General features: G+C 44.3%; 1 protein-coding gene across 2 annotated transcripts in view; it reads right to left on the bottom strand.

Annotated features, from left to right (window-relative positions):
- GLI2 (GLI family zinc finger 2) overlaps window positions 1–23,264 on the bottom strand; it is a 190,507-nt gene that overhangs the window by 125,178 nt on the left and 42,065 nt on the right. Inside the window, exons 1-2 of one of the 2 annotated variants that reach the window (XM_048309895.1) lie at window positions 23,116–23,255; window positions 16,539–16,701 (exon numbers count right to left, since the gene is read on the bottom strand). In XM_048309895.1, the coding sequence (XP_048165852.1) occupies window positions 16,539–16,671 (133 nt within the window). In that variant the 5' untranslated portion in view covers window positions 16,672–16,701; window positions 23,116–23,255. Of the gene's footprint in view, window positions 1–16,538; window positions 16,702–23,115; window positions 23,256–23,264 lie in introns of those variants that run through there. The other variant, XM_048309894.1, reaches the window with a different exon arrangement.

Genomic DNA, 23,264 nt, shown 5'->3' with positions numbered 1-23,264 from the left:
ATACAACATCCTTTTTTGGGTGCAGCATCGACAGCTTTTCTGTGGTTTCAAAGGAAAAATAAAATTGAGTCAGTCTGAGTGGGGGAAGTCCAGAAACACCTAATACACCTTCCTGTGAGATGAATTCAGCCATACCTCACTGAGGCCATACCTCAGTGAAGACACGGGTGGGATCTAATACAACCAGGAAGCTTTATTTTAAAGGAAATAAAAAACCAAACCAAAACCACAGCTCCAATTGCCATGTACCCAACTGAACTCTTTTGAACTATCTGCTCGAATAATATTTCTCTTAAATCAGGGAGGGGTGTGTTTGGGCTACCTGTGTCTATCTGCCATTCCTCTCACCTACCAGAACCAAACCTGAGTCCTGGGTGGACCCTTGAAAACACAGAGTGCTGTGGACACCACCAGGCCGGTGGCCAAGGGAGGGGCTACATTCGCACTGGTGCTGCCAGGGCTTGGCTTGCACCAAAGAGGTGCTGGCAGCAGGCACAAAGACCCACTGAGACCAACCTTCTCACTGAAGTCATCCTTCCTCCCTTAGTGTGTCCAGCAACCAGAGCACTGCTGTGTTTTGAACACTCCAAAAGAAAAACCCATCCCTCAAGTGGTCCTTCCTGGACAGGGAAGCTCAGGATACACCGATGTCGCACAGCCCACCCCTCCTTACAGTGCACTTCACCAGCTTTCATTCATTTCTCCCTGCAATGAGCCAAAGAACTTGTATATGGAAAAAATACTAACTTGGAGGAAAGCTTCCAATCTCATCTTGATGAAGACATCAAGAGCTTGAAACCCCATCAGCTCCCTTAGTGGCTCATCCCAATAATTATTCAACTCCACTGTCACATTCAGGCAGGGAGCAGAGCTCAGGTAGATGCCCAGGTTTAGCTTGCAGCTGGCGATGGCTCATCAGCTTTTCCCCACCGGAATAAGGGGCCAGAGAGCACAAAGCATTTTCTCTCCTTCAATATTCCATAATTAAAATAAATCAGAAAAAGGACATTATCCACTGTATTTGCCCCCTTCTGCAAACACACCATGTGTTATTTCACTATAGAAATTGCTGGGCAAAGCTGATTTACTGACCAGCTTCAGGAGGCCAGTGATTCTCCAACCCTCTCTCCCATCCCCCAAAGTTTATTGTTGAGTTCTTGGAACATCAAGTACAGAGTGTGAAATAATTTAGTGGTGGGGGGATTTTCATCCTCCTTCTCTATACCAATATGACTAAATTTATTGATTTTGGATTGCTGTAAATTATAATGTAATTATCCTGCTGCACAAGCAGCTTCCCATTCCAGAAATTAAAAAGCAATTCAGGTAAATGATCTTTAGTTATCATGGTGCATCCCTGCAGAACTGATTAAGCTGGGGGATTAGACGGCACACCAAAACTCTTAGAGGGCAGGTGACATTGAAAACTATCGTGTCTGACAATACAGAACTTCCTTGGGATGATAACGGGCAAAACTGCTGGTGTGGCGCTTTTTTTTTTCCTTTCCTGACAGCTTTGAGATGCTATCAACTTGTAGACCTCTCAGGATCTCTAACGGTCACTTACTGACCCTTTTCCAAAATAAACACACTTCCTTTGAGATGAGAATGCCATTAGGTGGGAAAATTTAAGAAATGGACAACATCACAAGGTGGCCATCTGCAGAACATTGTCACTTGATCCCATTGGATCTCAGGTGGAAAAGCAGCTCATGTGAGTCAGAGCCAGCAACTGCTTTTTGAGGTGGGAGACTGCCAGTTGGCACAAAAGAAAGCTCAGACCAGATTTCCAGACAGCTAAGGTGAATTTTCCAGCTTTCCCGACAGAAAGCTCTATCTGATGGGATTGCTCAAAGATCTGATTGACTGTAGTCACAGAAGATATACCATACGTTGCCATACGTTGCCAGCACAAGTGTTCTCAATCCCTTTGTCTTGCCCAAAGGTTATGTTTTGCCTCCCTAAATCTGCCTGCACTTTAGGCATTTTCCACTTGCTGTTCTATACTGTTGTGATGGCAAAGCAGCCATCATGAGGCTTCACACTGAAGGCAGCTACAGTTGTTGGCAGATGAAAGGATACGTGTGCACATAGTTTGCACATCATTAAGTTCACAAAATGCTTTGAGGATGAAATGCGCTACATAAATATAACAGGTTATTAAATTTCTTGGTGCCTGCAGTGGTCTTCAATGGATTGTGCCTAAACCTCCTACTGCTTTTAGCTTCCTGGCTTTTTTTTACCCTCTTTCCCCAGAAGATTTTAAGTTTCTCCCTCCAGCCAAGGAGTCTTTCACACCTTCTGGTGGCCCCATGGAGCTGCTGTGCAGACGTGGAGAGTCTTGCCAGCTTTCAGCTGCGCATGTACAGTCTCTGCTCGTTTCCTCTGAAAGCAGTGGCTGCCAGACTTGAAAGACCCCTCTTTCTCCCCCTGCTCTTCCCTAATACAGACCTTAATTAATACTGAAGGCTGCTACCACTTTTGAGTAGGACAGTGCAGATCCTCAGGATATTAGTCAAACACCACAGAGATTTATGAACTCATCAGCGTGACCAGGGTACTCAGAAAAGAAGCGAAACTCTTCAATTTAAAATTCTCCTACACCATCAGAAATTTCAACTTCATCTACAAGTTCTTCATACTGTGAAAGTTCACTAGTTCTGTTATTTCACTTCTAGTGAAGATTATGTCCTAATATGGACATTTTTGCAGCATTCAGCTGAATTCTGAAGATATATTATGTACCCTGGTATCCCTTTCTCCCGTTAAAAACAACCTATTAACTCAGAGTCTCATGAAAGCCCAAATCATATCTGGTATCTGTTTCTAGCAGAGATGGTTCAGCAACCTCTCTCTCCCCATCTCAACAGCACACAGTGCCACAATTACACAGGGCATTGTGGCAGGAGCATGGGACATCAGTGAAAATCTCTGTTCTTTTTTGGGGATGCATGCATACTTTTCAAATTTCCTAAAGGAGAGATTATTTGGTTTTGGCCCGGCATCTGAAACCACTCGCAGGCCACACACAAGTTACCGAGTAAGCAGACGACATCCTTTTCTTAAATTCTTATGGACACAAACAGATTTTGAAAACATGTAGTTCAACCACCTCAGCAAATTGTTTCCCCGGTGTGTTGGTGTTGGGAGCCCCGTGCCCGCCCTCCCTCCTCCTCCTCACCCCTCATTCACTGCTTACAGCAAGAAGGACATTAGTGCTGGACTGAACCTGCTCCAGTTCTTTTATATAGATTTAGACCGTATAATTTGATTGTGACCACAGGCAGTTTTATTGCCCTGATTTATATGTAGCCTTGCAGGGGTTTGGGGTTTGTTTCCCTTTATTTGGTAAGAAAGTGAAACTCATAGCAGTTCCTTCCCTGCTGCAGCCTGAAGACAAGCTGCGGGATCTCCACAGGGCTGCCACCCTCCCTCTGCCCCTGCTGTGGTCTCAGAGGGGAATACACACACTGCAGGAGCTGACTGAAGCTTCTCCTCCAGCACAAATCCTCCCTGTGGCCCTCACTGCCTCACAGCACTTGGCTTGTCCTGCCCAAGACAATGGTCAAAGAGACATCCAGGGTAAGATGTTGCTGCTCCGCCATCCATGAGTGTGATACCCCAACAGAAACTCCTGTGTCATTCCCTCTCTTGCCTGCTAACTTTCCTCCCAAGGAAGTCAGTAAAAGGCTTCTTTGACCAAGCCATCACTTTTACAATCCAAATAGCAGGGGATAAAAATCCAGGCAGCTCTGCCATGGAGCTAAGGGAGATGTGGCTGTCAGGCCAGGCATGTTGCTACCAACCATCTGCATTCCCAGGGCACACTAAATCTGGGATCTGTATTAGTATTCTCCAGCAGGCATCTGGCAGATATTAAATACCAGCCTCCCCGGAGAACTTGTTACCTCCTCATGCTTGACTGGGTGAATATAAGTGAGCGCCGTGCTTGTATCTGCTACCTGAAGAGGCTAGATGAAGCCTATCTGAAACACGCCAAGACCCCATATCTGTCATTACCATACCAATTTCCTGAATGAAAATCCTGCCTTTCATTTAATCTGTCTTCTCTCTCATTGCGTGACCAGAACATGCTGTACTAACTACAAAGACAGGTCAGTATGTGACTCAAAACCTAATTTCTGTTACTTACCTACATGATTACTGCCTGGACGAGCATGATGTTTTGGAATAAGAATAACAAAGCCCACCAATCGTTCTGCTCTGTCACTGGCATGTGAAGAACTAATTTTGCACTGGGCCATGGGCTTAGAGAAAAGGTCATCAGAAATCCAGTCATCTCACCTTGGTAACCTCATCTTCACAATAATGTGTACTTTTTTCCAGCTTCTCTACCTTTTGTCTTTTTCTGCACCCAGCCAGTTTCTTCTTACACTTCTCTGAGTGTGCAGTATTTCCTAACTTTACCAAGTTCTCCTCTTGAATATCCCACAAAAAGATGTCTCTTGGCTCAAACCCTGCTGTTACATTCTTGTTTCTTACACCTCTGTATAGCAGCTGGTCAAGGGCCTTTGGATGCCTCTCATCCCTCAGCCCTCCTCCCGCACAACTGGTCCAGGCTACTTCTGCTGCTCTGTAAACCATTTTATCTGAGTAAAGCCTTTTGACTATAATCCACCATGGTTTCCATGAAGGACACTCAGCTTCTCTCTACTACTCTGAGATCACTGGCACCTTGTGTCCTACCCCATCAAGCAATAATTTTGCAAAACTTTGAAGTAGAAATCACATTCTCCCTAGTTATGGGGTTCACACTGATCAAATATTCCTGGCATTTTCTTTTGTCTCACTCAACATAATAATTGCCTGGAAAAAGAATTTCAAAATTACCTGCAGAACTGTTACGAGAAAACTCACAGGTGACATGAGCCACCACCCACTTCATGTGCACCCAGAGGCAGATTGGGAATGCTGGGCAGACCTGCACCCTTTGGAAGTGTCTAGAGAGACATCATCCCTTCTTTGTGGTATCTATAACCATGGCTTTCAAGGGCCAGTTTCTTCTTCTCTTCTCGTGCCTTATTCAGCTGACATTGCCTTCAAATCCCCACTGGTTTGGGCCATCAGCTCCGTATCTCACAAAACACAAGGTTAAGTGAAGCAAATTCAGGAGGACATTTCTATTCCGCCCTCAGGACTTAACTATAGGAAGGTTTTGAGGTTGGAAAAGAATAGTTTTTCATTATGGCCACAGAAAGAAAGAATAAACTAAAACCCGATTGCCGATACAGGCACTGAGGAAAGGCCCTTTGGGCTGATACTTAGAGAAGCTCATTTCTATCCTCACTCAAGTGCTACAGAGGTTAAAGACCTGCTACAACCTGCGATAAAAGGTAAACCCCACATTAATAGGAAATGTGTTCCCCTCCCCCATTCCAAATGTATTTTTTATGAGTAAATATTTCTGTATTAAGACTTACTGTCTTCAAAGATCTCTTTTATGTCCCAAAGGTAACCATTTAAGTGTTCTTATAACAGCCGTTACTTATCTTTACAATGGGCAGTGTGTGTCAACTCAGTGTCTGAAACTTTAATTTTGCTATATATTTTTTAGTAACTACATATAAATCCAGCCTGTTTCAAGTGTCAGTGACACCATGTGACCAAAAGATAGCCTTGGATCTTATTTCATCTGCAAAGACATTGTTCTGAGTGGAATTAAAAGCAGTCCAAAAATTTGCAAAACTCTCAACCCTTTTAACTTGCTTGCAGAAGTGATGTAGAATGCACAGAGCTCAGAAAAGGAGATGCAAATGTTTTTCACACATTCAGTCATCTCATATCTATTTTAAGAGTTGCTGCTCCAGCAGTTGAAACACAGGACCCTGCAGTAAAAGATGTTTTAAGGACGTCTTTGTAACAGCACAGGAAAGTTCCTCTGGAGTTTTCAAAGGGAAAAAACTGCACCAAACGAGTACTGCCAGCTCCTCTGCAGCTGATCACAGTATCAGAGCATGCATGTGCACAGCAGACTAAGGGGAAAGACAGCTGAAACTAAGTTTCTCTCTGAAGCTGTCATCCCATGAGAGTGATTTTATCCTTCCATCACCTTGCACCCAAGAGTCTAATTACAAAGGACTGTGCTAAGGTCACTGTCTATTGCTAGACTGGGTGAATATACATGTCTATTGGGTGTCTATTGCTTGGGTCAGGATGAAACCCTGAAGCTCTCCATGACTTCTGTAAATTCATCCAGGTGTGTCCAAAACTCCACCCAGGTACTTGGAGCTCACCCATAGACTATGCATGTAGGAAAACGTTTTAAGCTAAGAAAAATAATTTTCTCTTGTTTTGATACAGAATATTTACATAGCTATTAACAACATGATGTTTTCCAGCTGAGTTCCATGTAAGATCACCTGAAAAACTTTCTCACTTCAGAGAAAGCATGGCCCTTTGGAATACACTCAACCTCTGTACCCCCAAACAGTCTCTCCACTACAGATATTGAAAGCACCTTCACTCTAAGAACTTAACCTTATCTTCCCCAACCCTGCAAAACTGTTTTATGGTCCCCTTTGGACAGCAGCAGGGTGACACCTAAGACATATGAACAAGGTAAGGCAGCACCCAGGGGCAGCAACACCATCTTGCAGGTGGTGGAGAGTGGGAAATGGCAACCTCCCCACAGTCTGACCCGTTAAGTGTTTCCGTGTGACCGACACCATAAACATGCTAACCAGATGCTGATGGATGGGCCTGGAGGCCCAAAGAACAACCCGAGTTCATTATATAAATGAGGGAGCAAAGGGAAGTCAAGCAGCTTTCCCAAAATCATGAAGGAAGTTTGGGACTTCATCAGGAACTGAAACTAATTTTCTCCAGGCTCAGTTCTGTGCCCTCACTGTAGGGAGCCACCAAAAAATTGGGTATCTTCACACAAGCAGCCTCTGGGAGTCGGATCAGCTTCCCACAACACATAATAATTCCTCTCATTAAAATGGGACGTGCAAACCAATGCCTAAAGTCCTCACCTTTGTGTTTCTCTGGTTTTACTTTATAGTGTAGCTGTAAATTCCTCTGAAAGAACATCACCAGCTGTACCTGCAAACCGGCATAAAGAGATTTAGCTTAACCTCAAGCCTCACTTGCAAGAAGGCACTTGCACACATTAACACAGGACATGGATATTCACACCAGCCAGGATGTAGGAGAGGATTCTGCTTAATTTCCCCCCATTGCTGCTGGTCCATCCCACAAAGAGCAGCCACAAACCAGGGTGAGCCTCAGGTAGAAAAACTGAGTGAGAAAGATCATTTTATCACCTCACAAACAGAACAAAAACTTCATTTGGGAAAAATCTAAATATTACACAGCACTCCGGCTCCAGGATCAGTGGTGCTGACTCCTTATCACTCTCTCTTGGCTCTGAGCATCTCATTCAGTGCATAAAATCTCTGCTTTCTTTGAACGATTAAACTATTGTTGAAGCAGCACACAAAGGGCCAGGGGCTTAGAAGAAGATACCTCCTCTATTGGATGTTTTTCAGGAATGTCAGACACTGATCTTTTATATCAATACAACTGAAGCCATCAAAACATCTACTTTAACTGTTTACTTAAGGATGCATCTGTTGCAAGCTGTGATTTTTTCTGAAAATCTGTCAGTCAGGAGCTGATCACTGTAAGAGAACAGAACAGAATAGAACAGCTTTCTGGCTAAAATGGCACCATTCAATCCCTCCAAATGTCGCTGTATTTTAAAAATCAGATACTGGTGTCAGTAAATATAAATATTTTGCTTTCAATGTTCCTGTTCTTATTTATGATTTACTTACAATTGGAAAAATTTTCAATGGGATGGCCTTAAAAAGATCTGGGATTCCAGGAGAAGAAAAGGGGTATTAAAAAAGAGAGGAGAAAACACCCACTGAGCTCTCTAACAAACTACAGAAAAGGCAGAATTGATTTCAGTTAAGTTTGTGTGAAAACTTTTTTGTTTGTGTTCATGTGGGATCACATTCAAATTTTTTATTTATTTTCATTTTGGACTCAGCCTACATGCCCAAGTTTTGCTCAGTTCTTTCCAGGAAGGTTTGCCTGATTTCAACCCAACACCACTATGGAAGTCACAGAACACCCAGCGCAGGTCATTTTCCAACACATGTAAAGTCACGAGTTTAACATAATCCTGAAGAAGTTTGCATGAAAATACTATATCCCCTTCATTCCTTCAAGAGCTAAATTTAAAGTCTTGGCTGAGGTTTTATTCTCTGTCATTACCAGTAAGAACAGAGAACTCATCCTGTCAAGCATAGTCCCCACACAGAATTCATGGGATATTGATTTCAGAATTTAAAGTTTCTGCAATTTTTGTCTCACATGGTTTTGGAAAAAACTGTAGCCCCAAATTATGAGCCCACTGTGCTAGGTACTGGACAAAGGCACTGCTGAATTAGTTTAAATTCAGTAATATCCTATTTGTGCTACTGAGCATTTTCATACCCTTATGCAACTAAGACGAACGAGGCTGACTGCTGCATCGTGATGTTCTCAGAGGCTCTGGATGATGCATAGACAACTTGTGTTCAGCTCTCCTGAAGGGAAAGAAACAACGCCTCCGTTTGGCAGATGGGCATGAGAATTTGAGTCATCTGACCATGATTACATGGCATATCATTGAGAGAGGAAGGGCTTTCTAGTGGATATGGTGAACCAAGGAATCTGGGCTAAGACCTCTCTACTATCATTGATGTCCCATGTACACCACATATGAACTTCTGAAGTTCCAGAGATAATCACTTCTTGACATCCCTCTGAAACAGCTCAATCCATTTCAGCCACTTTAGCACTGGAAAAAATCCTCTGTGCTTCCTGTCTGCAGAATGGGAGCCTGCCTTGCCAGGATGTTCATACGCAGACAGAGGCTGAAGTGTTGAGGCAGTGTGAGGGCTGCACAAAGCAAGAAATCCCCCCACAAGCCCTGGGCTCCCAGAAGCCACCAGACAGCACAATTCATCTTCTCTAATTATAAAAAATAATAAAAATAGTGCAGTGGAACTGGCTGTGTCCTCTCAGGCCTCTGCACCTCACTCATCACCACACGAAACCATGAAAACAGACCACCTGATTTCATGGGGGGCAGTTTAACAAGCTGAGGAACAATGCCAAGTCCTCTTTTCACTGCAAGGTCTATGGATGTCTTCTCAAGGCCATGCACAAATTCTTTAGGAGGTGCCGGGAATACAAGCCCTCTTTCTTGCTGCTGGTATTGGATGCACAGCATTTCTAGGAACATTTTTCTTTGCCACTCGTCTGACCTTGGGAGCAGTCCCACTGCTCTGTGCAGGCAGCCATAGAATGCTCTGCCAAACCCCATCAATTATTTAGCATCCAAAGGTAGACAATCTGTGTGATAAAAGGATGGATTTTATCTAAGGCTTGTTCCCCTTAAAGTGACTTACACAACTGGCCTCTCTAGTTGCTTCCCTTAACATAATTATTTACTTTTGCATTAATAGACTTCCTCCACTTGGGTTATTTTTAGGAGCTTTTTGTAGCCTTGAGAATTTGCTGTGGTTTTTTCCCTTGTCTCTTTAGTGGGGATTTTAAATTTCCCATCTCTGAATGGGCTGTTAAAACACTAGTTTTGCCAATGCTGGTGTAAAGCGGGAGCAGCTCTGGGAAGCAGCTCCCCTGGCTGTGTTGACATCTGGGTGTTGAGTTTGCCTCTGACTTGAGCAGCCATGGCGTGAGATTTCAGTTCAGGGCTCCCAGACTGCTCATAAGGCTATGGACTGACAAACATGAATGAAAGGCATTAAAAGATTAATGTAGTCCCACCTTAGTTCCTCACTTTAACCCCACTCTGCAATTTTGGCAAAGTTGGGAAGTCCGGGATTTTTCCACCTAACATTAAATCAGGCATGAAGCCCTCAAGGGAATAAAGCAGGCACCTGCACAATGTGATTCACTCCACCCTAATGCAAAAGCATCCCAAACTAGACACCTAACACTTGGGCAGCCAACTTTAGACAAAATAACTCCCATCCCTGGTCCTCCCATGATTATGGCAGGCTGAAATGCCATGGTTAATGAATGGTGTTGGGAGAATTGATTTATCAAACCTGTGCAAATTCACAGATGTTCAGGCAAAAAGCTGTCAGAGATACTAAAATTTCAAACTATGGGGATGTGCTGGCAGAGGAGACAATCCAGGAGAAAATCCATTATCACCATTGGATTTTCTTACTTGACAGTAAATGACCAATCCACAATAGGTAAATTTAGCACCAGTTAAAAAGGTTATATTTAGGTACTCTATGAGGGGCACTTTAATGAAGTCTAAGCTGGGTCCACAGAAAAGAAGACTTATCAGTATTTGCCAGAATAAAATTTTGGAGCTTACAAAATAATAGAAACGTGGACGCAATTATTATTACAACTATTATTAATGAAAATATAATACACTCACAACATACAAAGGTCTTCCAGGTGGTACTTAATCGTTGGGTTCACCAGTGCCAGACCCAGCCTGTGAAGAATAACTTTTTCTATTTTAAATTCATAAAAGCTCTTCAACTTGGCATTCAAGCCTGCAGTGTGGTTAGGGATGAGATAAAATTACTCTGTCTTCAAAAGTGCCTTTGCATCTGTAATGGGCTGAAATTATAGGAACTTTTGCTATGACAGTGTGGGGGAGCTGTGTACAATCAGGGAACGCTGATGTTATGAATCATAGAATCATTTAGGCTGGAAAAGACCCTTAAGATCATCAAGTCCAACCATTAAGCTGTTGCATCATCTAAGGGCTACACAATTTGAACCAGAAAGTCTGTAAACATTAATGGTTATCTACTCTGGGGTTGCACCTTTGCCCACAGGGTTGGCTACCACACAAAGTCAGTAGAGAGGCTTGGACAAGGAGTTTCCCCCATGAGGAAAAAAAACCCAGGAAGTCAGACTGCAATCACTCATTTAAGCAAAGCAAAGGATTGCCTAGCAAGGATGTATTGCTGACTCCTTTAAAGAAGAGACTAGGGAGACAGCATTGCAAGCCATGGATAAAGGAGAAAGGGCAGGCAGAAGAGATTATGTGCTTTTGTAGCACAGTTTGTGGCAACCTTAATTATCAAAATTCTGCCACGTAACTGAAGAACTAAACCTGCTGCTCCCAGAGAGCTCTCTGCCAGGCCCACACACCAGATACTGCTCATGGAACATAACAGTGGTGCAGCATGGCTTTAACTTCATCCACCTCTACATGAATCCTTCTAAACTATCCCAAAGAGCAGCTGTCAGGTGACGAACATGATTCAAAGCTGGCAAACTTGCCACTGTCTTTGATATCCTGTGACGGAGGAACAGTCTCAGCACTGCACCAGTCTGCCCAAAGGGACGTGAGTGGCTACACAAAAGAGACTGTAGGCAATCTGTCCACTCAGAAGGGCTACAGTAGCAAAGAAATACACTTTAAGACCCAACAGAATTAGTTTTTTGAAAGGCTGACAGAAACAGTCAGAGATGAAATATAGTTCTTGATTTCTGTTGCTCTTGTGGCAGCACTGCACTGAAGCCCTACCCAAGGTGGGGGCCACTGAACTCTGCAGTAGATGCACGAGAAGCAACAGTGGCTGTCAGGAGGATTTCTCAGTCTGAATTAGGGGATTTTCCCATCATTCAGTTTTAACCACTTGCCCCCTTCTCCCTGGGAGCCAATCCCAGCTTTTCTGTTAAACACATCCCTCAGCACTGTAAGCTGTACACAGCAAAGCAGTGCTGGGCAGGGAAGCTAAGCATGTGCTTGTACTGCTGACGTTCCTTTTCCTGGAAAATGTGAACTGAACGAAAAACATTATTTAAGAAGATCCCTGCCTCTCCAGGGTGGACAGAGGAGATGACTTCATTGGGGCTGCTCTCATTCTAATTTGTCTGAGTCTCGGGCCACACAAACTATATATTTTTTCAGGGCGCTGAGGTCTGCTAGGATGCTGGCATTTCCTCCTCCTCATTTACATGGTCTTCCCATAATCTAGCACTAAGACAAGCTGAACTGCATAAGGACTCCCTGCCAGTGCCACTTGGGGCTTGCTTACGGAAGACCTCTGGAGAGCGATGGGAGGTGCTCCCTGCCCTTCTCCTCTGCCTATGAAAGGGCTGAGTGTGCTACTTCTGCAGAACTAAGCATTCCTGCCAGGCCATAAATCAAGTGACCAAACTCCATCCCAATCTCTGATCCACTGCAGAAAAGCCCCATACTCTGCCTTTACAGCACACACAGGGCAAAGAGCTGTATTTCATCAACTGAAGCCTTAATATCAGAGGAGAGTCGTTACCTCCTGGAAAAAAAAAAAAACCACAGCCAGAGTCTTACTAGTTCTGCAGCTTGGCTTCCCCATGTTTACACCAAATGACTTGTTGAACTTCATTATATACAAAGTATTTCCATAGATCAGAGGCAGGGAGACCTGTGCAGCTAACATAAAATAAATTACCACCCTGTGATAAATGGTTCTATTAGCAATCCAGATTGTTAAACTCAGATACAACAGGATGAAGGGAGCACTGCCCCATTCATTCTCCCTGCGGCAGATACTGAGTTGTAAATAGGTTATTTTGTGTGTAAATAACACATTAAAACTCAGCATTAGCCGTGTCTTTTGATAGAGAGGAAATTGTTCCAAATAAATAATTTCGGACAGGAATGTAAAATAAGCCAGATTTAATAGTGCATGCCTGCTGTAGCTGTGTTAAACATGACTAAAATGATAAACCCCAGAATATACTAATAGTAAACTATGCTCTGACATCAAAGTAATGAGGCTGTATTTTTACCCAGCTTTAGAAATGCTAAAATTAGTCTTGACAGAGCCAGACATCAGAAAAATGTTTCAAACATAAACACCATCAGTTTGGGAACTTGGAGTTTGTGTCATGTGGAGGGTGGCGTGGAGAGGGAAAGGTGCATTCTGGGCCTTGTTAAAGTCAGACAGTTAGCATTTAGGAAAACTTGTATTTAATTTTTATTACAAGATGAGAAACTCATCTTCCTAAATATCTCTGCCTTCGAAAGAGTGGCTCATTTAAATTTCCCCTACAGCCATGTGCCCAGGCTTCCTCATGCCTGTAGGTACAGAGGACGTCCCAGTGCCAGCCTGGAGGACACAACACAGCCTCACTCATGCGGTGCTGTGCACCAAACCCTCCTACCCTACACAGCAATATGGACTTTTGCATTCAACAAAAGGATTTTCTGAATTCAAATTGTTACAAGTTGCCCTTCCAGAAGTGGAGCCAACAAAAGGAGAGCCTCTTCTGCAGATCTGACTCGTCTATAGCTCCTACACACTGCCATTATAAACAGTTCCCATCTCAGTCACACATACACGTGTGCCCCTACTGCAAGAGACAAGAGGCGCTGGCCAACATGACTTATGGAAAAATAGAAAATTAGGAGAGACTTCCTGATATCGTATCTGTGAGGCCAATTTCTGAACATCTGATCAATGAGTTACTATAAAAAACTGTCTCAGATGATGTTTAAAATGGCAGCTTCAGAAGACTAAAAATATAGGATGCAAATTTTTAATACAAAAGGACTCTTCGCTACTGGCAGCATCAACAGTATCGATCTCTTTTCCCACAGCCATAACCTTATTTGTTAGAGGCTGGAAACATGTGGGACAAATATCCAAAGCAAGGGAACTAGAAATGCAGACTGAACATAGCATCTTATAATAATACAGTCTAAATAATAATATATTTAAATAGTTTTTCTTCAATTATTTAACTAATATTCAGCTTATTCCTTCAATTACATTAATTATAAACAAAACCACATCAATCTTTTAATTCCTACAAGTGAAAAAGAAAACTTTATGATCTGAGAAACATGTAAAACATGCTATGAGGGCACTCCTTCAGCGTGACTCAGTAGAATAAAGAAGAAATGTGTTGCAAATTACAGTTGTTTGGCTCTGGAGAGCAGCTTGGTGATTTGCAGCACTGGCTGAGCCTCACTGCCACTTTCTCATGTGCTAGTACAAAGAGTAAAACCTCTGCAATAAATGAAATCAAGAGTTTGTCTTGGATGAGAATAAAGACTTGCTCGTATGGCCTCAAAGCAGGGTGGGAAGCTCAGAGGCCCACCCTTTAAAGCTGATCCCCATCTCAAGCTGAACTTCCTAATTAATCTCCAAGCCTCGTTTGCTTTCTTCTGGAAAAATATGAGCACAAATACTCATAGTTCTGGCCTGTTGTGAGTAATTACTCTAGTTTAGGGAATCAAACGTTATATTAGCATGAATATCATGTAAGTAGAGTCTCATCTCTACCCAGCCTTTTGGTATCACCTGCTAGATCACACCTTGCAGTTAACTCATGTTAGAAGACAACTTTGTATTAATTCTCCTACTTCCAAGCACACGCACAAGCATGCTGCTCCCTTTCAGGAGCCTGTATTATGTCTAGCCAGAGTTCAAAGGGAAGCCCTTCGAACCACAAGAGCACATGCATCACCTGCAGAGTCCCGGGGCCAGCGTTCGACCACACGCTGCTCCACTGCTGCCCATTTTGGGTCATTTATGAGCACTTTTCTTCACAGCATGACATAGATTTCACTCTTTACATCTCATTACACAACGCTTTCATCACAATTCTCCTGACATCTTCAAACAATCCTCAACTTACTTCTCCACTTCTTCCTAATAAAAGGAGAAATATTGAGCCCATAAATCATTTTTCTCCAAAGGTGAGAGCACACTGCTAACAGAACATATTACACCGGACGCTTAAAAACCAATTAGGTCTCCAGGGATGCCAACTGGGCTGATGGACACTCCACCTCAGGGCATCCTCATTTGGATCTCTGGAAAGTTTGTGACTGCTTCCTCAGTGGAGGCACTCCCAAGGCAAGTGCCAAGTGCCAAGTGGGGAGAAAGTGTTTATTCATAACAGCTATCTACAGGCTGTGAATTTTAGCACATGCTTGTTGGGGCCAATCAACCCTTCAGGTCTGCCAGTCACTGAGATGATACCTCAAGTGAGCTGCCTCAGTAGTTCCTATAGCCTTTGTTTCTTCAGGGATGTGCTGGGGATGCCAAACTTCTGCACATTGCTGTCTCCCTTATTTCTGCTTCCTGGCAAGTCTTCCTTTCTGCACTTTGTGCAGTGTTCACAAGGAAAGTGGCTCAGAGCCATCCAGGAGCACAAAACTGTTTCCCCCCAAACAATTTTTTAGAAGACTTTATGGTTGCTTTTAAGAAAAAGTTTATCAAACACATGAACTAATCTGATAGGTTATAATCTAGCCACTCCTACCTTATTCTGTACATCTGAATCTTCACAGGTCAGTGTGAAAAAGAAACCTGAGTAGCAAAGTTTATGAAAAAGAAGGAGAGATAAAGCAGATCTAAGCCATCTTGGTTGGAAACTATCTTCAAAATTCAGGCAACAGAAAACTCGAACTCTCCAGCTGAGCTAGGTAAGAAAGAGAGGAGCTCACGGAAGAGTCGTTCTGTTCTCCTGGGGTGATGGAAAACCACCCTGCAGTGAAGGAAGGGGAGGGGACAGGTTCATTTTGAGGTAGACTCTGGCTAGCAATAAAGTATATTTTAAAAAGAAAAAAAAAGCTGCCTGTGAAGTTTACACAGCTGGGGTGTCTCTTGTCACATCTGAACTGGTGCAGCCTCTTCTAAGTTTGCCTCCTTATACCCTGTCCAGAGAGGACACCCAGTCCCCAGCAAGGGCAGCTGTGGTGGTTCCCCAGCAGGCACAGCCTTGCCCACAGCTGTGCCACGATGATGGGCCCTGGCACTACTTTGGAGATGCACCAGCACACGTGTGCCAGAGATGGGGGTGTATTTTGCCTGCCACAGCGAGCAGCAGGAGGCAGGAGCACCACGCCTGCACGTTCACCTGCACACCAGAATCACACCCACCAGTAGTGGCTCCATGCCCGTCGGTGTCCACAAGAGCTTCCCAGCTGACTCCAACAGCAGCAAGACCAAAATCTTGCTTAACACATTGACTTGAACAGGAATGCCACAAGTGGAGAGGTTTCTTTGTGAGCATTCTTGCACTGGGTCTGGACATTCCCAAACTCCTCCCTAACCATGAAATCCCAGCAGCAATGACTGAAGGCCATGTAGTCTGTTTAGCTCATTAGCAGGATCGCAGCTGGCACACAACACCCCCTCCTGACCAGGATAATGAGGTGCTCCCCATCTCCAGCCAGTCTCACCAGCCATTCTTTAACTCCACCATGGAGGAGTGGAGGGCACACTGCTGCCAACACTACGCAGCACCAGTCAGCTGGTGGCAAGCATTGATGGAATGCCCCAACTCCCCAGCAGCCACCCCTCACCCCAGCCCAGTTCTCTGGGAGTGGTGGTGACCCATCACACTCCAGTGACGTTTAGATGCCACGTAGTGACACAGCTGCCAGTTCCTCTGACAGCCAAGAACCCCAATAAACTCAGCATGTTCACAGGAAGACAGATGCCACCATACTTATTAAATTCTTACAGTCTAATGAAAAACACCCCTGCTGCTTTCAAGTTGTGGAAAACATAAAGTACCTCCTTGTGCCACTGCTGCTCCTGCTGCTGCTAAAGGAGCGGGTTTCTTCCCCGTCTCTGTAAAGCCATTGCCCTCCAGAACAGCACCTTTCCCTTCTTTTTTCCCAGCAGCTGTTGAAGCAGAAGTTTCCATCTTAGACGGGCATCTTCCAGCTCAGGAACCCTACAGGACATAAAACAAAACCAGATTCTGGTCACCACTCACAACACAGGCAAAATCAGCTCCATGAGGAAGGCTGATGGTTTGGCAGAGTTCAAAAGCAAACGGCAAGCAGCGAGGAATTCCAGGGTTTCTAACTCCAGCAGTGCAGCCAATACAGCAGTCACAGGCACAAAGGCTGCAACCATGTAAAGGGCTGGGTGTTCTCACAGACCTACAAAGAACAAGACCAAAAAACAGTCTTTCCCCAGCTAAACTTGGTCTACACAGTAAAGTTGACAGGTCCAAAGGGCTTTCCAGGATTATAGGATAGGTGAGATGCAAATATTTAGCACACATAAAACTGCTTTATCCATCCTATACATGACCTAGACCTTCCTAAGAAAAAAATCAGCTAAAAATTTCCAATACAATTCAGATAAACATATATTTTAAATGGGTTTTTTTCTGTCCCACAGAGGGTGCTTATGCTGTGCGCTGGTTTGGAACCAGTGTCATGATCAGAACTTTTCAGCAGTGCTTACAGATAGGCCACAGCAGGTCTGCCACATCCCATCATGTTCTCACTGGTGAGGACTAAAAAACACCAATCCCTCTCTCTCTCCCATAAAAGTTCTTCTGTACTGAGCAATTGCATCTGAAAATCAGCTACAGCTTTACCCCCATTAGAAATGGTGGATTAAATGCTGTGAAATACCCACAAAACAAGAAGATACCAAAGTAAAAATAACCTGGGTTTTTAAACTTAAATTGATAAAATGTAGCAGCTCCTCAACTTTTTGTCAGCTTGACCATTTTTTCTGCACGATTCAGACTTAAATGGTCTCCCAAAAGCAAACATATGGGTATCCCAAGTTTAGTGTAAAAACAAGGTTTATCTTAAATGAGGAGGCATACTTTGTTTCTGAATGCAAATACTTTTGTTCCCCTCATTTTAACTTGTTTTATTTCACATGTCTCCACCTGACTCCTGCTTGCACATAACCAGCACAGTTACCTGGCACTACCAGCCTCAGGCTGGTCTTGGGAAAACCCACTGCTAATTCCTCTTTCCTTTCTAATTTTAATGCAGATCTGCAATTTTTCACATGCAAGTTTCAAATGCAAAATTTTCAGCTCCTGAAATACTCTGGAGAACGCTGGCTGTTACTGGAATTAACGGGATCAGGCGAAAAATATCTGGGAAACCAGAAAATTTTTTTTTGCATGTGTTGATATTTTTTATCGCCATTGTGCCAACTCAAAACTTCCCTCCCTTTGCTCTGGAGGACTGACTGACTCCTGAACATCTTGGATTAAAAGGCAAACTCTCCTAAAAACTTTAAAGCACAAAAATTTCAGGAATTCCCACCCTGGGAAGGACCTTGTGCACGGTGGTTGTGGAGGACTGTCACCACTGCCTGGGCTCTAGGAGAGTGGTATCCCACCAAGCAGCTGTGTGCTGCAGCCTGAGCAGTTTATCCCAGGAGCCTTCAGGCATGGCTCACGTTAATGGGGCAACGAAGTGATGGATCTGCGGCCACAGTCTGCAGCCATAAACTGCGAAGCTCACATTGGAAATGACAGGACCCACAATTACAGGCTTTACTGATGACACAAGGCTCCAATGAATACTGAGGTGGCCCCTCAAGGTCCTGCCCCGGCATGTGCTGTGCTTGCTGGCAAACATGGGATGGGTTCCTGGGGGCCAGGACTTTACAGTGGTTTAATCCAGGAATCAGGTTGGGTTACAGACCACGTATGAAATAAATACACCCAAACTGCAGGAGTATTTGACCTAGGTCTGACAGCCTGGGCTTCTGTTCGTTAAGCAAATAAACTTCAGAGGCTCTGTTACTAACCCCCCACCTGTTTCTTCTTAGTCCCTCCTTTCAAGGCTTTGCACTTTTGTTTGAAACCAGACGCTGGCCCTCGCACCCCGACCCCCCTTCTCCGGGTACCCTGACCCTGGGGGCAGCCCCGGGGGTGAGGGACCATCCTCAGGCACTGCAGAGCTCAGCAGCCAGCAAGGGGAAGGAAGGAACTGGTAACAGGACTTGTTCTGTGAAACATGCAGGTTAGAGCCGTGCTTTTTTTCCAGAGAGATGCCTGAAGCAAAATCTCTAAATCCCTGCCACAGACACCTCAGCAGGGACCCAGTTTTTCAGATGTGTCATTTATCTAACTGGAATGTGGCAGGAGATCATGCCTGTATTTGAAAATCTGGTCTTTGCAGCTGTAATGCTCTCTTTTCAGATGAATTACGACTTAAAAAAAATATTCAAGTGTTTGTAATAAGTGGTTGTATTAAACAGGTAAATCCTCAAATACCAGATTAGAAAAAAAAGAAAAAAAAAAGTGCAACTAGTCTGATCTCACAGGATTTAGGGTAATAAGTCTATAATTATTTTTGCTTCGTAAAGGTGCCTGGGGCAGAGCAGGCTGACTATGAGGTTCCAAGCTTTTCCTCAAGTCAGCAGCAACCAAAAGTCATTTTCTTTTCACAGCACCCCACTGCCAGAGCTGACCATCCCAGCCCAGGAAGACACAAGCATCCGTCCTGCTGGATCCTGCTCTGCTCAGAACCTCTGCCCACAGACCGGACAGAGACCAGTGAGCAAAGGAGGACCAACACCTCATATATGGGATTTCATATCCCACCCTCTGAGGTTTCAGAGACAGTGGCCAAGAGCTGGTGACCAGCAGACTTCCCAGCGGTGCAACGTGTGACCAGGAAACAGCACTGGAACTCTGGAGATTTAGGTCCCCATCACGGATCTGCTACAGTCTCAGTGTCCCTGGGCAAAAAGCTTAACACCTCTCTTGCAGCCAGTTTCCACAGCCATAAAATAGGAAATAGTACTTTCCCCTATTTGCAAAGTGCTTTGAGATCCTTTGAGGCACAAGGCTATGGAAGTGTTTTTATTACCAGTATAAGAAGATATATTGGTGGAGGCAGTCAATCCACACTATCCAGGAGCACAACATTCATTTTTTAAGCAATACATACTTTGCTTTCTGTTCGATGCTAAACTTTTTCTGCTGCTCTGTGTCACACAGAATTTATAAATTCAATGACAGATTAATCTTAGCAGCAAGCCATTTGGCATGAAAAAGGGTTTCACAGGGAGCCTGCTTTTTCCTGTAAAGACCATGCATTTAGGAGTGACTATGTGGAGAAAGACCCTATGCACTTATTCAAGCACAACTCTCTGCCCTCCGTCATTACTCAGAATTAGAAAACCAGAATGGATTACTCAGATTTTTCCTGAGGTTTGTAGCTTTCTCTGCAGAAGGAGGGTTGGGTAATTGATTTTGACACTAATACCAGCACTATTCATATGCCCTGTAATATAATTCTGCAGTGACACTAAAAAGGCAGCCATCTGAGATCTGAACAAGGAAAGTGCTATATGATTTGCCCTAGACAACGCCAGCTATTTTAACAGCTGTGTTGTATATTAAAAGGGAGAAATCCCAACAGAATTAAAAACAACAAAGTCACATTTGCCTTTGAGGGAAAACAAGAAGCCGTAAACTTTCCTAATAAAACAATCCCTCCCGCTAAGTGCTTGAGGAATGGTCAAAAGTGCTGTCCGAAAATTCCAGTCTCCTTTGGAGGGTATCAGCCTGAATAGGACTGCTGGCAAACTCAGGAATAAACTCATCAGCCATACCTTCTGCACACCTTTTTTTTGTAAAAGGCATTATGTCCTTCTTCAGGCTTGTTCTTTATCAGGAAACCCCCTTCTTCTCCCCTAGACAGGGCAGAAAACATAATTTTTTTTTTCTCTGTGAAAAATGAATGACCAATTTTGGCTATTTCTGCTCAAAGATTAAGCAGAACCATGGGAGTGATCTTATGTGGCAGAGGGCAGGCACTGCCACTGACAGTGTGACATAGGTCCGATCCTGAATGCCACCTTCAAGCCTGGTAGCCCACTGGTAGGGGCAGAAAGGGATTTCCAAAGTATGCTTCCAGACTTTTGGGAATATTTTGGGCTTTCTCAGACCAGTGTGTATTCTCTCTTCAGTCTGAGTTCATCTCTACCTGACCTCCCCATGCACAGCCCCAGAGGTGCTAAAGAGGAGGCACGACCTCCAAGGGACACACTGGAGATGTGCTGGATGCTGAGACCAGCACCACAGCCAAGATGCAGCTCCTGGCAAGACTGATGGGAGCTGGGATAACCAAGGGCAGCCTTTGCACAGCTCTTGCCAGGTTTGTGCTCACACACCCACAGGGAGACACTGAAACAATTCTGTCACATCACCCCCATACCTACAATCCTAGGTTTCACAGCTTTTCCTGGTGTGCTGCTTTAGTTAAGATAAACAAGGACATACTCCCACCACCTCTTCTTTTGCACTGGACTGTGTCATACAGCTCAAGCCTTCTGAATACATGATCTACTTATGAAATTCAGTGTGAGCCAACTGCTCTGAACATTGGCTTAATACAGTGGCTGCTGTGATCCTTTTCAGTCTCCCAGGGTTTGAGCCAAATTATGTTCTCAATTACAGGGAAGTAGCAGCAGTTAACCCGGTGAAGTCATAGGCTCTGTACCACAGCAAAACTTGACCCCTCTATTTTCTTTTATATCAGCAACAGCTTTGAATTACTAAAGAAAGTTTTTTCTGTCTAAATGCCACTACTAAATCTTGGGACTACCCAAACATGCTGTCTGCTGCTGAAGGACCTACAACTGTTTACAGAACATCAATCTCAGGTAAAAGCAGCATAAATACTAATGCAGAACTAATCACTTTTGAGGTCCTTCTGACACAAGGTTTCCCATCTTGATATTTCTTAGGAATGGTCCGCTTGGGCCAGTCCTACAGGGTCGATTACATATGGAAATTAGAGCTGTACACTGGGGCAGTAGCTCTCTGTCTGGGGGCTGCTCCTGCCCCTTTCCCTCGAGAAACCTTCTGTGGTGGGTCCCCACCAGCTTCCGAGAAGAAAGGAAGCAGAGACAAACCCATGCTGAAAGAAGCAGTGTTAGGAGGGCACAGAGCTACTCAGGGCTTATTCTATTTTTCTGCCCCCTGCCCTGACTCCTGCTCAGAGAAGAGTAATACCAGGCTGCCAAAGGGAGGGAGGAGGGAGCTGTGCTAGCAGCAAACAGGATAGGAAGACACAAAAGTTCTGCCTGCCTACTCCCAAAGGTAAGGTTAAAATTGCTGAGAAATCTGGGTGTTCACAAAGCTTCACCAAACAGTTCCAGCCCATGGCAAAAGTTGTATCACTCAAAAAAATGAAAAGGGGGATTAAAAGAAAAGAAGAGGGCAAAAAAAAGAGACAAAAAATACCCCCAGTAGAGTTGGCAACACTGCAATAGTTATACAGGTTCAGGAATGTACTAAGGCTGAAATCAGAGACTTAGCATCTCTTTTGAACTTCAAAAACAAGTCTCTTCAAATCACTCTGTTAATTGGCTTTAAATTAGAGTTCTAAGTTTAATGAACAAATCCTTCGCGTACGGCATGAAACGGATACGCTTCTAGATTAACTTCCTGATCAACACCATCTGCCATTTCCATATGGCAACAGCAAACCAAAAGCACGAGGAAGAAGCTGCTCTGCAATACTGTGAGGGGTCAAAGTGCACCCAGAACTGCCTGGTGCTTGGTAGTGTCTCTCTGTACTGTAGTAACATCACCTCCAACCAGCTCCAGAAATCCTGGGATATTCCAGGCACAACTCTGTCCAGGAATGTAAAGAAAGGAAAAATGCAGGGTGGGAAGGAGGCATGAGGGAAGGAGGGATCTTTGCAAGGATGACTGGATGGATGTGGAAAGAGCAGGAAGTTCTGAAAGATGGAGAAGAGCCTGGAAAACGAGAAATAAGGGGATAGAGGGATGACCTTAAAAACTTACTGAAAAGTGTGAGTGAGTGAAGCACAGACAATATCAAACCCTGTGGAAACAGAGAAGAGAAGCATGGAAAAGAGGAAGCAAGAGATTGCATGCAGACCTGATTCCATGGGAGATGGAGATACACACACTGCTGGGGCAGGGGAAGGCACAACATGACATCTCTAATGGCAGGGACAGGACAGGGAGGCAGTGCACAGACAGAAGAGAGACACAGGGAAGAAAAGTGATATGGAAGGGTCTCTGATGGAAGAAACATGCCCTGCAAACAGCTTCAAAGAATGCAGCCCTCCAGCGTGCTCCCTCACTCTTTGTACATGGAGCAGCTAAGACTTTAAGTCTAGCTAAGCAGCTAGACTTTGTCTAGGCACAAAAAGAATCTACTGCTCCAGCTGGTGCCAGCAATGTGAAAGGAAACCATCTCAAAAAGAGTTGCAAGTGCTGTCCCCCCCACTTACATTGACCACAGCAGCCTTCCACTTATATCAAACAAGGACAGTGGAGTTAGTGGTGGCACTCAGAAATTGTCACCATATGGAAGGTCTGTAAATATTCAGCTACCTGCTCCAGAACCAGCCTTCAGCAGCTCCTAGGAGACCTTCCAGCAGGAGCCAGTCACTGATGGGTCCTGGACAGCAAGGGTGCAATGCCAGCGTCTGCACAGGGGCACCCAGCCCCTGGGACCCCTGATCCTGGGCAGGGCTGACAGA

The sequence above is a fragment of the Corvus hawaiiensis genome, chromosome 7, assembly GCF_020740725.1.
Source record: "Corvus hawaiiensis isolate bCorHaw1 chromosome 7, bCorHaw1.pri.cur, whole genome shotgun sequence".
Lineage (NCBI taxonomy): Eukaryota > Metazoa > Chordata > Aves > Passeriformes > Corvidae > Corvus > Corvus hawaiiensis.
Note: the sequence above shows the minus strand (reverse complement) of the source record. Positions and strands in the feature narration are given on the sequence as shown.